Source organism: Cimex lectularius, unplaced genomic scaffold (assembly GCF_000648675.2).
Source record: "Cimex lectularius strain Harlan isolate CLEC.00 unplaced genomic scaffold, Clec_2.1 scaffold5, whole genome shotgun sequence".
Taxonomy (NCBI): Eukaryota; Metazoa; Arthropoda; class Insecta; order Hemiptera; family Cimicidae; genus Cimex; species Cimex lectularius.
This window is the reverse complement of record NW_019392993.1, coordinates 2818748-2834686: the sequence shown is the minus strand read 5'-3', so window position 1 is coordinate 2834686 and position 15939 is coordinate 2818748. Positions and strand designations below refer to the sequence as shown.

Here is a 15939-nt window from a genome sequence, read left to right as displayed (position 1 = left end):
ACTTCGCTATGTCGGCCGATTTTTTGAAACATTGGATAGAACAGGTTCTCTCTTAATATTTTTGCTTTTTTGAACCGCTAACGCAAATGATTTAAAACAGAGAGTTTCTTTAAAAAACCATGAATTGTTAATTTTTTACAATAAGATTTTTTCTCGATCGAGAAATTTTATGATTGAATGAGACAAAATATTATCTATAACAATAAAAAGGTATAATGAAACGCTCATCAAGAATATTAAGCATATGTTAAATGATCAACTCTGATCTAATTTTGATAGAAACCTTTCTCGAGGAAATAAAGATGGATTTTCTTACGCTTCACTGAATGTTAAACAGTATTTAAAACAATAGAAAAATATAATCTATAATAAAACATTCTCAATTTACGTATATTATGATGAAATGAATAATTCTGAGCGATGAAACTTCGGGAAAAAAATTCTCCAGCAGAAAAACGAATATGTTTTTAATTTAGTTTGAATATTGAATGAGAAAAAAAAATTACATATAATAAATACAAAAGTAAAATTTATAAATAGAAGAAATTTAAATGATCAGAAATATGATAATTAGAGCTGTTAAATCTATGAACAATTTTTCTCGATGAAAAAGTTTAAAAAAAAATGATTACCTCTTTTTGAAATATGAATGGAATAAAACATTATGTGTAATATTATAGAAGTAGAATCTCCATTAAAAATACGTTATATTTATCGCGAGAGTGTTCATACGATCACGATTAGAATGATAAATGTTGAAAAAGCCTTTTTTCCAGTAAAAAAAATTATTTCTGAACCTCATATAAAAACTGAATTAAAATAAATATTAAATACAACAATATAATAGTTTACTATTTAATTATTATTCAGATTATATATAAAAATATCGCTGAGGTATCAAATGAATTCAATGAAAGGATAAATTGAAATAGACCTTTCTAGAGCGGAGAAAAAAAGGACGTTTTTGCACCTCACTTAAAATCTGAATAATATAAAAAATTAATAAAAATATTTTAATAGTATAAATTTATAATAATTTTTTTTTCAAATTATCAGGATTTTATGTAAAAGAAATAACTCTGAAATATCAAACATTGAAATAAACCTTTCATGAGCATAATAAAAAGTTTTGGCACCTCATTTCAAAATTGGATGCTATGAATATTAAAACAATAGAGTAAAGTTATACTAAATAGATTGTCATATGACCTGGGATATGGTTAAAAGTTCGGCAATCAAACTTTACAAACAAAAACTTTCATGAGTACAATAAAACTCCTGTTTTTGCACCTCGTTCGAAAATTGAATGAGAATAAAATAGTTTGATATTTTAAAATTTTATGTGGAAAGCTAACTACGTAAGACAATAGAATAATGTTTATGAAAAATATCTTCAAATAATCAATAATACACCCTGAGGTCATCGAAATACAGGATAAAATAAGAGCTTTCTTCAAAGGCGAAAAGGATTTGCACCTCGATATGAGTAATTAAAGAGACATAACTATATGTATAGTAATAATAAAGTATAATGTTTAATAAATGTATATTAACATTATCTGGATTATATTCATTGATCTGTCTAATCTGGGAGGAAACATTTCTCAATTTGTCTGTTTTTACAACTCATTTAAAGTTTGATAGAATAAAATAATACATATTAATATATAATAGAATGTATTGTAATAAAAAAAGGCCAAAATAACACTCAGATCAAGCATATTTAAATACCCGAGCGTGTTTACGAGAGAAAAAACACGGCAAAAATAGGATGATTTAAATTTTCAGTGGATAATATATATATAATTTAAAAATAGGTAAAAAGAATCGATGGCCAAAATAACACACAGATCAAACACTGAAGCTGAGTAAGACAACATGAGTGTAACAAGCAAAACCAATGAATGTAGGTAGATCGAGATCGTAGGAGAGCAGTCACATAATTGAGGAACATATAAAAGAATGCAATAGCCAAAATAACACACTGAGGCCGGAAAATTTCGGAAACGCATTTGACAGTCAAAAACAGGAAGAGTAAGACGTTCAAAGTGACAAAGCAAAATACAGCTCAAATATTTAATGTGAAAAATTCCAATTCGCGACATGCCAAAGCAACGAGAGTGGTAGATCAAAATAATCGTTGGAAAATTTCAGAAACACTGAAGCTGAAAAAGTGTCAAAACGCGTCAGACAAACAAAATAATAAGAATGGGTAGATTACAATTATTGGCGTAGACTATTTTATCATTTAGAAAAATTTAAAAGGTAAAAGGTTGCCAAGGTAACACACAGACCAATTACTAAAGCTGGAAAAATGGCGAAATGAAATCCTTACGGGACAAGGGATGTACATTGAGCGACTGGATCCGCAATGAAGCCAACCGAGAGGGGTATGGAGCATATTTTGATGATAGGGAAAAAGAGGAAAAGAAAGACGGCTTTCCCACATCGAGCTAATGAACAAATTCCGACTGGTTAAACGTGTGATCCAACATCACTGTAACGATCATCGAGATAGACGTAGGAGGATCACTTAAGTGAAGAAGAAGTAATAGAAAAGTATAACATATAAAAAGATCTCAAAATTATCGAGAATATGTTCAAAAATCATCATAACACGGAGCTATCAAGCACGTAGCAAAAACCTTTTCTCTAGGACAAAAATAAGGATTTTTTTTACAACTAACATTTGAAGATCGAAAGATATATAATAATATGTATGATGATAATAAAGTAATACGTACAATAAAAATATCTTCAAATCACGATTGAATTGATCCACGGAAAACATATTCAAAAGTTTTCATAACTTAATTAGTTTGAATGGTGTAAACGATCTACGAGAACAGTTGTTAAGTTTTATGAGATGTTTAGTGTTACATTTGTGTTTGTATATTTGTAAGGTTTCAAGTATGATCAATTTTTCATTCACTTTGTACTGTTGAAGACTCGGGGCTATCGATCATGGCACACATGTCTCACGAGGACAAAATTTTTTTTTTTCACAGATATTTGATGGAAAATTAAATATGATAAACAATGAGAACTGTTGTTAAGTGTTTATGAGTTTTTTTAGTGTTACATTTGTGTTTGTATATTTGTAAGTTTTCAAGTATTATCAATTTTTCATTCACTTTGTACTGCTGAAGGCTTGGGGATATCGATCGTGGCACAAAAACCTCTCACGAGGACAAAAAGTTGTTGTTTTTTCACAGATATTTGATGGAAAATTAAATATGATAAACAATGAGAACTGTTGTTAAGTGTTTATGAGGTTTTTTAATGTTACATTTGTAAGTTTTCAAGTATGATCATTGCGTATATGATTGTCCATTGGTAATAAAAGGTGAAAGTCAGATGGGGCCAAGTCCGTAGAGTAGGAGGGTAGGACTTCATAACTAAGCTTCAGATCTTTGTCGTTCTGGCTGTTTGAGGTCCTTTGTTGACCTGGTGAAAAATTATATGTTAACGAGAGCAGGTTGTTTCTGGGCCAGAGAAACAGATACTCGTTGCAGTTGGCTTCAGTTGATTTGTAAGGTGTTGGACTGACCAGGTGGCAGGAGTTCGTAGTGCTGCCTGCCCTACTCCACTACACACAAAGCATCACCTTTTGTTTCTGAATATTTCATTTTTACGTCATTGTGACATTTGGGTCATTTTGTGACAGTCCATTGGCCGACCTCAGGCTGTTACTCTATAGGATCTACTTTTCGTCGGATGTGGCAACCGGGTCAAAAAGTTTCTACTTTGTGCAGTGAAAGAATGAAAGACAAATCTTAGCCCTTGAAGCTTGTTCCTGTCGGCCAATTTGTGAGGAATACATTTGCTGAGCTTCCACGTCCTCCCAAGTCGATGTAAGCTAGAGCGCATGAATTCATCGCTTTCGTCGAACACTCTGGCAAGCTCCTGATTTGGTTGACTCGAATCAAGTTCAGTAGCTTCCGTCAATTCGGTCATTCAAGACAGAAGGTCTACCAGGCTTCAGGTTCATCTTCACTCCCCTTGTTCTCAGAAACAAACTTTTGAACCACTTTTGGTCGTACGCTCACTTATCGTTCCATCACCGACCGCAGTGCAAATTTTACGAGCTCGGCTGCTCTAGTACCGAGCTTAAATTCATACAAAAAGTAGGCATGAATTATGGTTTTTGAAAGCCATGTTAAAAAAAATTTCATAATTGTCATTGGACTGTTTAAGACACTTTTTCTTTATGAACTGACTCATTACCTTCTTGGTAATGAAATGATGTAAACACCTAATCCTTCTATGTAAATAGAAATGTTGATTTAGAACAGTAACAAATGAAAAACCGCTCGAACTTTTTCTATCGTTTCAAATGTTTGGAAGTTCCACAAATGACACCCATAACATAGTATAGAGCGGCATATTGCATTACATACCTTAAACTTTACCTTAATACGCACAATTTCCTGCAAGATAAGTTTACTTCCAGGTTTTATTTAGTACAAATATGCAATAGTTGCAGAATATTCTGATTGTGTGATTGTCATTTGAATATTTATATTCATTCACTACATTAATTCTCTCACCTTTAAAAAAATCTGACAAACACAACTTACCCTCTCTCCTAAATACCATTATCTTTGAATTCTGGAGGTTTACTTTCAAATTCCATTGCTTGCAGTAAGTCTCCAAGATGTAAATATTCTTCTGGAGACTTGTGTCACTGCCATCGTAACATTGTCATCTGTATATATTAAAATTTTAATGATAATATCCACAACGCAGGTTCTACCTTCCAGAACAGCAGGAAGATGGTCTACAAAGAGAACAAAAAGAAGAGGGCTCAATAAACAACCTTGTCTTACACTACTCTGTACCTTGAAATATTCTAATTAGCCTTATGCCCCCTAAACACTTGATGCTACTCCGAAAAGAGAGATTTTAAAAATGTTAAGTATCTTAAATAAGATACGCAAGTTACTTAACTTAAACATTAGTCCTCTGCAGTCAACACTATCAAAGCCTGCTTTTAGATCAACGAAGATCAATAAACTTACCAAACGAGGGAGAGGCAGGCATCTGTATCGTACAAGAAATAAAATAGTAAGGAGTTTAGTATATAATGCGGGGTTTTATATCCGGGAGTCTGTTTAAGTTATAAAAGTTATCTTCGACGCAATTGGGTTTAAAAAAGATTCAAACTGATTGTGAGAATACAACTTATTCAACGATATGTCTGCATGACTGAGTTTAACATAAGTATACTCATTTTTCTAGCCCTAAGCGGCCCATAGACGATCAATGTTATTGCACAATATTTTGGGTTGTGCAATTTAATTGATCGTGTGTAGACGATATTGAAAGTTTGTGCAATATATTGCATGATTGTCGAAAAATTGAAAATATATTGTACAACTGGAAAATATTGCACCGTCTGTTGGCATTATTGCGCAATATCAGTCAGTTTGTGAAGTATCAAAAGGTGCACAAAATATTGCACAAACTTCAATATCGCCTTCAAACTATTCAAGTTCATTGCACAAACAAAATTTTGTACAATATTATTGAACGTTAAGGGGCAACCGTCAAATTATTGTACAATTTATATTGTACAATAATATTGACCGTCTATGGGCCGCTTATGAAAGAATTTTATATAACACATTTGCACAAATACAATCTCGTTTCATTTCTTAACAAGTTCCTAAAGAGAACATCAAGCTGATTGTAGAGAATTTGTCAGTAAGTCAAGGTAGCTCTGTGGATCCATAAGTTTGCTTCTGTAAAACTATTTAATAAATTGGCTAGTTTCAAATTATAATTTTCCAGATAGTTTTGTCCCAATGCAAGATTGAAGAAGAAGTAGGAGGAAAGATTCGTGATTTGATTTGTTTAAGTTAAATAGGGAAATAGAAAATAGAAATAAGGAAATGATTGGAGAAAATGTGCAAAATTATCTTAAAAGCTTCAATTAATTAAATGGCAGGGTTGATACATAGCAAGGATCATTAACTGATTGATAAATTGATCCAATAAAAGTTTTTCGCTTAGTTTGATTTTTCATCATTGTTTCTGACTTTTAGGATTAAACCCTGCGAGGATAGGCATACCAGGCCATAGGAGGAAATCTCACGACATTTTATTTACAGTTTCCAATTAATTGCCTGGTTAAATATAATTATAATAACTACTTATTCTCTATTATGCTTGACGTTTCTTTAATTCTTACCACGTAATGCTCAATTGCTTCGTTTTTATTTTTATTTTATAACATGAACTAGAAAAAAACTAGGTCTAGTTGTCATAAAAAATAAATTTTTATTACAAACATTAACAGTTATGTTTAAGGAACACATCCTAGTTGTGTCCTTTTCGCCTACTTTGCTAAAATTAGTGCCATTATCAGTACAAAAAATGTACATAGAAAGAAAACCCTATGTGTTATTAAACTTTAGACTCAGCCTTTTCTGTCAGGATGAGACTTTTCAACGTATAAATGCACCATTTATTAAAGAAGTAGGTCCTTAGATAGCGAACTCTTTTTTAGCACATTGAATGTCAGACTGTCAAAAATGAAATTAAGCTGTTATACGGTTGCTGGACCGTTATATGAAAAAGTGCTGCCGTTACGCTCAAGAAGTCAATCGGCGGTAAACTAACGTTAAATTTTATTGTTTTAACGCACCGCCGGTGAAAACCTTTGGAATAAATAATTTCAAAAAAACTGTTTTTGGAAAACTGAGAAAAAATCGCCTTGGGAGTGGTAGTTAGAAATGGCACAATTAGCACACCAGTTAAAGGCAAATTTAACATACTTTCTGAAGAAATACCATTAGGACGGTAGTCAAACTGCAATCTTTGAATATTGGAATATTTGGCTGATCCATAAGCTTGGCACCCGTACATCAAAATAGAATAATTTAGTATGTGTATGACGAAAGTTTTGATTTTAATGGTAATTTTGATTGCCGGTCGAGTAGGTAATAAAACATTGTGAATCGTTTGTTGACTGTCTGTTTTTTTAATCGCGTGTGTGGATTCCAAGTTAGTCTTCTATCAAATGTTTAACATAAATATTTAACTTTGTCGGATTGATGATCAGGTTCATTGTATAAGTGCTAGGACAAGTCTCACAGAGTGTACAGGTGATATGTTGTAACTTTGAGGGGTTAAACTTTATTTTCCAAAGATTGCTCCATTTTTCAATTGTTGATATATATAGTCTTGTAACACAAGTGAATCTTGTGTAGAAGAGGGATGATTTGTTAATATGCCGGTGTCATCTACGTATGTGGCGCTAAGTGTATTCTCATTTGCGGGCATATCAGAGGTAATTGTACAGCAGCTGAGAATACCCTTGTGTTGTAGGTGTAGGCTGAGCTCAATTGGGGGCTTTTACCGTAGGCGGTCTCCTCTAGGGGGTGGTTAGCAATTCCACTTTAAATCAAACTGCGGCCGGAGCAGATCCGGTAGTTTCTACGCTAGAGAAGCCCCAATACTCTGGGAGACAGAGTGGCCTTCTCTATCTAGGGAGTGCGCGGGAGACCAGGCTGATGTATTTCGGCTTAGGTAGCCCTATGCGCGCAGCATACTGTCTGATGCTTAATGCAGACCCGACCTCTCGGAATGAGCAAGCGGGGAGCGAGGTTGTCTTGGGCCTTCGGGGCTGAGCTGCCTCTACACCAATGCTGCGGCAGTAACACCATTCTGTCGTGTGTGGAGGTGCGTCAGCTCTCATCTTGAGAATCAAAACGTCCGATAAGGCCGAATAGGCTATGTGCGGACGTTAAAGATCCTCATTGTCCTTTTAAGGACGACAGACTATACGGGAAAGCATGACCCTTGTGACACTACCCACAGGGACATCTTCCCTGTAGGCCCAGGCAAAGTCAACCCTGGTGCCTGGGGGAAACCAATGATGGAGGCAAATTGCAAAATACCCATTACCTTCCTTATCCTTCCTATCCCTTTCCCGGCTTGGGCAGAGGATTTCTGGGTTACTGAACCCGCACCCCTCAGGCAACGGGTGCATCAGTAGGGAGTTCGCATGACCTCACGGGTGGGCGATCAGTCCCACCTTAAAAATAATACTGAACCACGGGAGTGGAGTATCCAAGCGGCTCCACTAATTGATGTTGGACTCGTGGTGGTCATGGTTTGTAAACAAATTGTACCTTAGCTGGAGAGTACCGGCCAACCGGAGCTGGAGATAGAGTGCCTTCTCTATCTCTCCGGGGGTGGTGAAAGGCATGGCTAAAAGGCAGTGCTGTAAACCCCAAAACTGCCTTTTTTAAGGCACATCTATGGATGTGCCCTTTTTAGGGCACTTCTGAACTTGGTTACTATTGCACCACCTCGCTAGCCAAGGGATGTGACAAGTCCATGCATGTAAACTCTTCCTGGTGTTCTTTCGAGAACCGTAGGCTTCTGAAAAGTCCCCTTGGGGATAAGTCTGGACGATAAAGATCCTCACGGGTCTCAACACCGAGTAAAGATGGGAACACCTGACCCTTGTGACACACCTGCAAGCACTTCGTCCATCTCGGAATTGTCCGTACCCTGGTTTACTGCGAAAAATCTCTCCTTAAGGTATGATTATACAATCAGATAATAGGCCTTGGGTAAAAATAATTTTAATTTGTATAATAATCCCTCATGTAGTACTTTATGGAAGGCCTGAGAAACGTCTAGAAACACTCCAGTAACGTACAGTTTCTGCTCGAGACATGAAGTAATGAAATCTGTAACTCTGTGAAGTTGATGAGTAGTGGAATGATGGGTTCGAAAGCCAAATTATTGGCCTGGTAAGATGTTTGAAGTAGCAATAGAGATAATTTATTTTGTAAATTAATTTTCAAAAAATTTAGAAGGAACAGGTAACAAACTATAGGGCGATAAGATGATGGGGAGCTTAAAGAGCGAATTAAAAAAAATGATCCAACAGAAGAACAATATCGCAAATGGTAATGATTTTTATTTAAATTATGATGATTTGCCCAATTTGTATTTCAACGACTGCCAAAGTCATAGGCGTTCAATTTCAGGTCGCAGATGCTTTCAGTTCTTTGGTTCAGTTGTTCGGGATAGGTCGGTTATGTTGTCAGCACGATTCTTCTGTAATTCAGATGACATTTGTAAAAATAAACAGTTTCACAATAGGGACCTTTATAAATGAGGGTGCAACGCGAAGATTTCGGGTGAAATCTCCAGTAGAAACACGTTGATCTACCAATAGGCAATAGCCATGTCTTGTAATAGCCATAATTTGTAAGATCTTCTTTTCTAATTAGTGCTAGTTTATTTTATGTTTTTAGTTTCATCCATTGCCGGCCGTAAGAAAATTTCAGAGGTTATCGTCACCTGTCGATCAAGCGTAGCGGTGTAGATTAAGAGATAAAGGACCGCGAGGAGAAAAAACACGGTAGAACGTTCGGTGTAAATGTCGAGTACCGGGTACCGCGATGCCCGGTCACGAATATCAGATTTAGAACCAGAGTACATTCTGCGTTCTCCGTGACCCATATCTGTACTGGACGGGCATTACCCGCGAAGAATGACTCGGCTCATCACGCAGCATGGATTCGCCTTGGTGTCTCGTTATTCTTCAGTTGCGAAACACCAAGGTGAACCTTTTCGCACCTGCCAAATCAAAAGAATTGCAGCCGATTTCGCAAATCTATATATTGTACCGTTTCGCCGGCGATGTTTCGTATTCGGCTCAGTTGTGACATTTTAAGATTGTTCGGCGGAAAATATAACATTTGCCTTTCTAATGATTTTAAAGTCAATATAAAAAAAATCGAATCTACAGGAAAGAACAGTGACGTCACATATCAAAGAATAGTGGACACTACCCTCTTCAAACCCTCTGGTGCTAGAAATTATGTTATTCATTTATGTTTAGTGCTTTAATTGACCATATAATTTATTTCAATTAATTTTTTATGTAAGGTCTTAGTTGAGATGAAAAAGCTAGTGACATGAGAGAGATTCGAACCCACGACCTTCGACTCAATAAGCCGCTGCTCTAACCAGTTGAGCTATCGTGATTTAGACCCTCTCGGACACCAACTCGCCAAGACCTTACAGAAAAAGAATAATTAATTAAAATGATTAATATGGTCAATCAGACCACTAAACATAAATGGATTAATATAATAACTAATAAGTAAAGAAGTAATCACTTCACCAACAGCTCGCCGTGGCCACTTCATAAGTCGCTGAGAATCGAACCCTGATTACACGACATTTGAAAAATGGCAAAAATAGGTAAAAAATGCGAATGTTTGAAGGCTGAGATGGGGAGTTGGTATCCGAGTAGATTGAAGTCGCGATAGCTCATGTGGTTAGAGCAGCGGCGTATTGAGCCTCTTGGGTTCGAGTACAGCTCGTGACACTAACTTTTTCATCTCAACCAAGACCTTACATGTACATGTATTAGTCGGGGTATAATATACTGCGTCCTTTAAGGGCTATTGTATCCATCGTCCTCTGCCTAAAGCACACCGGTCAGTCCTATTTCATCAAGGAACTTGATTAATAGGCCCAGTTTCAGAGGTTGAATCTTTTCTATGGTCACATTGCACATTCCAAAGCACTTCCTTTTGTGGGCAAGTTTCTATCCCTGCAATTAATTTTAAAAACGTTGACTTGCCGCACCCGAATGTCCCAGTAGACATACGACATTTCCTCTCTTTACCTCAATATTTATGTGTAGCACCAGAGTTTATTAGAAGATGCATTGGTGTCTCCTCTGCCTCTTTGCAGAATTTGCATGTGCCGTCTTGGATTATTCCAATGTTATTCCAATTATTCTTCTTTATGTGTCCATTTAGCTTGCAGGGTCCTGTTAAGAATCCTGTTATGATTCGCAGTTTATTCCTGTTTCCTTTGACACGTTCTGTAACTTCTTTTCTTCCGAAATTTGTTAGCGGATTCTTGGATTATTTATGTTCAATATTGAATTCCATTGTTCCTTCATTTTCGTTTTGTCCTTCTGTCTGAGGTACTCATTGATAGTGTGGGTTCCTATGCCACAGATCTGCTTGGCTATTTGACATGATAGCTATATTCTTGTTTTTGTACCCTTTAGACAAGTTGAAGTGAGTACATCTGTAGATTGCGTGGACCTCAACTTGGAAGATACTGGTGTATTTTCCCGTGGGTTCTAGGTATTTGGATCTAGGACCGAGTACTCCTACCCCTGTACCTTCATGTGTTCTAGATCTCTGTCACCAAAGATGGTACCATCCTTCAAGCTTTCCTCTCGTTCCCATTCTTTTTTGGTACTTAGGTTTATTTGGAAGTTTTGATTGAATTCAAACATCCTGTCCATGCCGATTCTTGGACTCATGATGGTCCTTCATTATTTTGTTGCTGTCTCTCCATTTTAGTTGTATTCCTGTTGGAGGTTTCTCTTTTAGCTTTTAGTTTTCTGTGCTGTCCTCATTACCATGTAGTGTAGGGGGATGAAGCCCAATATTTTTTTCTTACCAACTGTGGGGCATTGCTCCCGTTATACAGATGCACGCAAGACTTTACATAAAAAGAAGTGTTAATTGAAACTTATGTTATCTTGCTGGAACAGAACTCCTTTCCGGTTGACCAATGCTCGGTAAAGCTGTCACAATTTGGTGTGCATTCATTCTAACAGTTCAGGGCCGAGTTTAGAGTTAATCGAATATCCATCTGGAACAAATTCTTAACGAACTACTTTGTAGTTCCAAAAAACACACGTCATTGATCTTTTTCATACTTCCGTATGTGCGTCGATCACATGTGGTTTTGGGTAAAATGTCATATTGCTTGGGCTTTCTGGATTTGGCGTAAGCTCATGCGGGACCAGTTTACTGTTCTTTTTCACGTTTTTCATGTCGTTAGATGGCGGCTAACGGTCTTTCGACACTGTACACTGCTTGGCAAGTACTTACTTGGGACTGGATTCTGTGGCCTCCTGCCAATCTCTTCAATTCCCACTGAGCATCGCTTTGAGTCCTTTTTTCAAAAGAAATATTTTCACTGTTAAATCTTTCAACAAAAGCCGCGTGTGATCGTCGAGAACTTCTTTTCCTTAAGTTTCAATAATTTCACGATTTTCTTCACCGTATGTAAATTCTTAAATCACCAAAAAATTTCCAACGAAGGGGCATAATTCCATAATATAACTGAATTTTATAAGAAATCAACTTAGTGTATCTACAGACATAATTGAACTAGGGCTTTATTGGGCCAGCCGAATATTTTTGAATAAACTTACAAGAAGAAGATGTTGGATCATCAATTTTTGATGATAATGGTTCTACTCACAGAATTTGTTGTTTACAACTAAATGATGAAGGAGGTCATCCGAGAATTAATGTCGAGAAACGTGTTTGTAACTCCTTCTACCTGATGATGAGCGTTGAATGCTTGAAATCCGGATAGTAGTAAACAAATTCTGTAAGTTCATCATTTACAAAAACCCTTCTGACGGTCTACTGGCCAAGAGTACAAATCTGGTCTGCCTTTTTTCTTAATGTACAATGTACAAAGCTTTTTTAATGTACAATTTGTTTTTTGTTTTTTCTGTTAATTATTTCAATATCAACGATACTTCTGCTGAGGCTAGTTGTAAGATATTTAACGCAATGAACTAACAATACTTGGTTTAACATTTTTCGACCTAGTATCGCCAAAATAATTTTCTTTAAAATCCCAAATCCGACGCCACCTCTTGTAAGACAATTAAGCTTCTAATCTCGGTCAGTCTACTCAATGAGTTTTGGTCTGTCAGACTAATTGACAGAAAATTAGGCCCTTACCATAAAATGTCAAGCTCGTAAGTTGGTCAATGTCAAAGATTTAACAGAAAATGGAATAGCGTTTAAAAATATCCGCTAAGTGAACCCCATTAAAGGTTATTTTCGTTCGAGCCTGTGTACCGTTTAGTTTCCATAAAACTACCGACGGCTCTGTTCAGTAAAGTTCAGGAAGTCGACCTTAAACATTAAAAAAGTTGTGAGTTGAATCTTGAAACTCATCAGAGGTATTTTATAGTTTATAAAAACCCAAGGAATAATTAACGAAGAAAGTAATAAGAGTTCGGATTCTTCACGAGATAAGGGGGGTCTTTTAGAAAGTTCGGGGCCGCGGGTCAGAGGCAAAAAGTATCGACTAATAACACAAACTTCCGTTATTGGCTTTCAAGAGAAAAGATCAAGTGACAAATATTTTAACATCAGATTTAATACTGGCCATCCAGGAACTAGACTTTATGAGGATCTTTTGTTTGCGTCGTAGAAAGGCAACGCCTCGGTGATCTTGCTCGGATAGTCCATTTCGTGGGGCCTGGAAGAGTAGACCACCGACTGCCGAAGGGCACCAGCCCGGGCCAGCACGACCTCGTCCAAATCTGCGTCGCAAACCTGAAATTTATAGAAAAACGTTTAAAACTGTATCATCAATTTTGTTGAAGTTGTGAGGAGCGGTCAAGAATGAGATAGTTTAGAAAAACAACTTTTTTCATTTTTTTGCGGACGTTTCTACCTTTATTCGGGTCATCGTCAGGGCCTGGGTAAATACAAAACATATGTTGATTGGAAAAAAATACAATTTAAGATGTAAATATAAATTGTATTTTTTTTCAATCAACGTATGCTTTTAATTTGCCCAGACCCTGAAGATGACCCGAATAAAGGTCGAAACGTCAGCAAAAAAAGGAAAAATGTGTTTTTTTTAAACTATCTTGGAAAAAAAGTACAATTTATATTTACATCTTAAATTGTATTTTTTCCAATCAATATATGTTTTTTAATTTACCCAGGCCCTGAAGATGACCCGAATAAAGGTAGAAACGTCGGCAAAAAAAAGAAAAAAAAAGGTGTTATTCTAAACTATCCCATTCTTGACCGCTCCTCACAACTTCAACAAATTATGAAACAACAAGCCACTAAGAAAAAAAATCTTCAATCTTTTTCACTCCTTTGTTGTTTGCATAGTCTGATTTACGATTGCCTTTCACTTTGCACTTTATGCTTTGCAACGTTATAAAATAGTAATTTAAATTCATAATCCATTTGTGAGTTTATGAGTCCAATTATATTTTAATTATATTTTGAACCAGTTGTTATTTAAATCTTGTCTTTGAATAAACTTTAAATCTCATGGAGGTGTGAAAATATTGAAAATACTGGTATCGCGACATTTTACTATATTTCCTGGTATCAATGGCTTTGATATTTTAATTGGGATATCAATACTTGTATTCCGATACTTCATATTAGTGATGTTTTTCTTTCAATGGTTAAAAAGTGTCGATACTCATCAATACCTACTTAAAAATATCTGGTTCGATAGTTCCTGGTTTCTATAATTATATTTCAATACAACAGGCTATCAATCATTTTGTTACGATACTTCATGCTACCTATACTTTTATTTTGATAGTTAAAACTAAAAAGTGTCGATACTTTCTTCGTTATACTTAAATGTTCTGTTTCGATACTTACTACGACTATCAATACCTTTGTTTCTAACCTTGCTCTAAGAGTATGGATACTTATCTTTCAATACTTAAAAACATCGATAATTTTAGTTCGATACTTAAAAGTACTCACACTTTTTCTTTCGTTACTTCAAAGTATCGATAACTTCCGTTTCAATACTTCATAATAACTGAAAATTTCTTTCGATACTTAAAAGCATCGATAATTTTAGTTCGATACTTAAAAGTACTCACACTTTTTCTTTCGTTACTTCAAAGTATCGATAACTTCCGTTTCAATACTTCATAGGAACTGAAAATTTCTTTCGATACTTAAAAGCATCGATAATTTTAGTTCGATACTTAAAAGTACTCACACTCTTTCTTTCGTTACTTCGAAGTATCGATAACTTCCGTTTCAATACTTCATAGGAACTGAAAATTTCTTTCGATACTTTTATTACAATATTCAAAAACGTCCTTTTTGTTAACCACCAAGGGTCATTTTCGCCCCGAAACATTGGCCTAGGGCTCCATTCCAGCCGGGCTCATTTATTTATTTAATTCTTGTTCTTGTTATCAGTATAGTAGATATTTATTAAATTTGCTGCTGTCAAAAAGCTGAATAATTTGGAAATATTACTACCTTTGCTTACATACTTTTATAGATACTTTTTTCCCAATAATTCCAATAAGTCCTAGTAGTTAGTATACTTTTATTTCGATACTTCAGATTATCAATAATTCTGTTACGATACTTCAAGTTATCAATAATTCTGTTACGATACTTTAGGGTATCTATTCTTTTTTATCGATATTTTTTTCGATAATTAGAAGTATATGTTTCGATACTTCCTGCCATCTATACTTTGGTTTCGATATTTCAAAATGTCTATACTGTTTGTAATTGTCTAATCTGTTTGAAGATTATTTTGGGGATACTAGTAATGAGTCCGGTATCGGTGCTTTTTATTTTTTTTAACATGTTTAAAACGATATATAAATTAGTATTTTTTAGAATAATTACTGTAAAATTCTTCTCTACATTGCAGGTTGTCGTATCAGACTTGATTGTCTATTTAATTGTATAATTTTTTATAACTAAGTTGTGTCAAATTTTCAACTTTGTCAACATGTGTGGCTAGTAAACATGGCGATTAAATATTCATCTCAAAAGCAGTTAAGATTTTACAGCTAACGTTATCCTAATCTATTATTACATTAAGGCGTTAATTCATAAAAGATTATAAAAATGTGATAGTTCGGCCGTTCTGGCTCACCTTGACATCCGGAAACATTTTGTTGTACCAATCCTTGTTGAAGGTTTCGTCATCTTCCAGGTAGAATTTGGTACCTTGGAACCAATTTTCGTACATCTCCCGTTTGAAGGGTACGTTCTCGTCCCACGCTTTCCTACAGTGCTCTTTGATCCAAGCCCCCTCCTTTTTGCTCGGTATTCTGCAGGACATTAAGACGAAATTAATTGACCACATTAGATTTCACATTTGATGTCC

General features: G+C 35.5%; 1 protein-coding gene across 1 annotated transcript in view; it reads right to left on the bottom strand.

The window, feature by feature from the left end:
- Positions 1-13170: 13170 nt before the first annotated feature.
- The window catches only part of LOC106666223, a 10799-nt gene continuing 8030 nt past the window's right edge, over positions 13171-15939 (bottom strand). Inside the window, exons 8-9 of the mRNA XM_014393262.1 lie at positions 15706-15883; positions 13171-13367 (exon numbers count right to left, since the gene is read on the bottom strand). Of these exons, the coding sequence (XP_014248748.1) occupies positions 13215-13367; positions 15706-15883 (331 nt within the window). The 3' untranslated portion in view covers positions 13171-13214. The remainder of the gene's footprint in view (positions 13368-15705; positions 15884-15939) is intronic.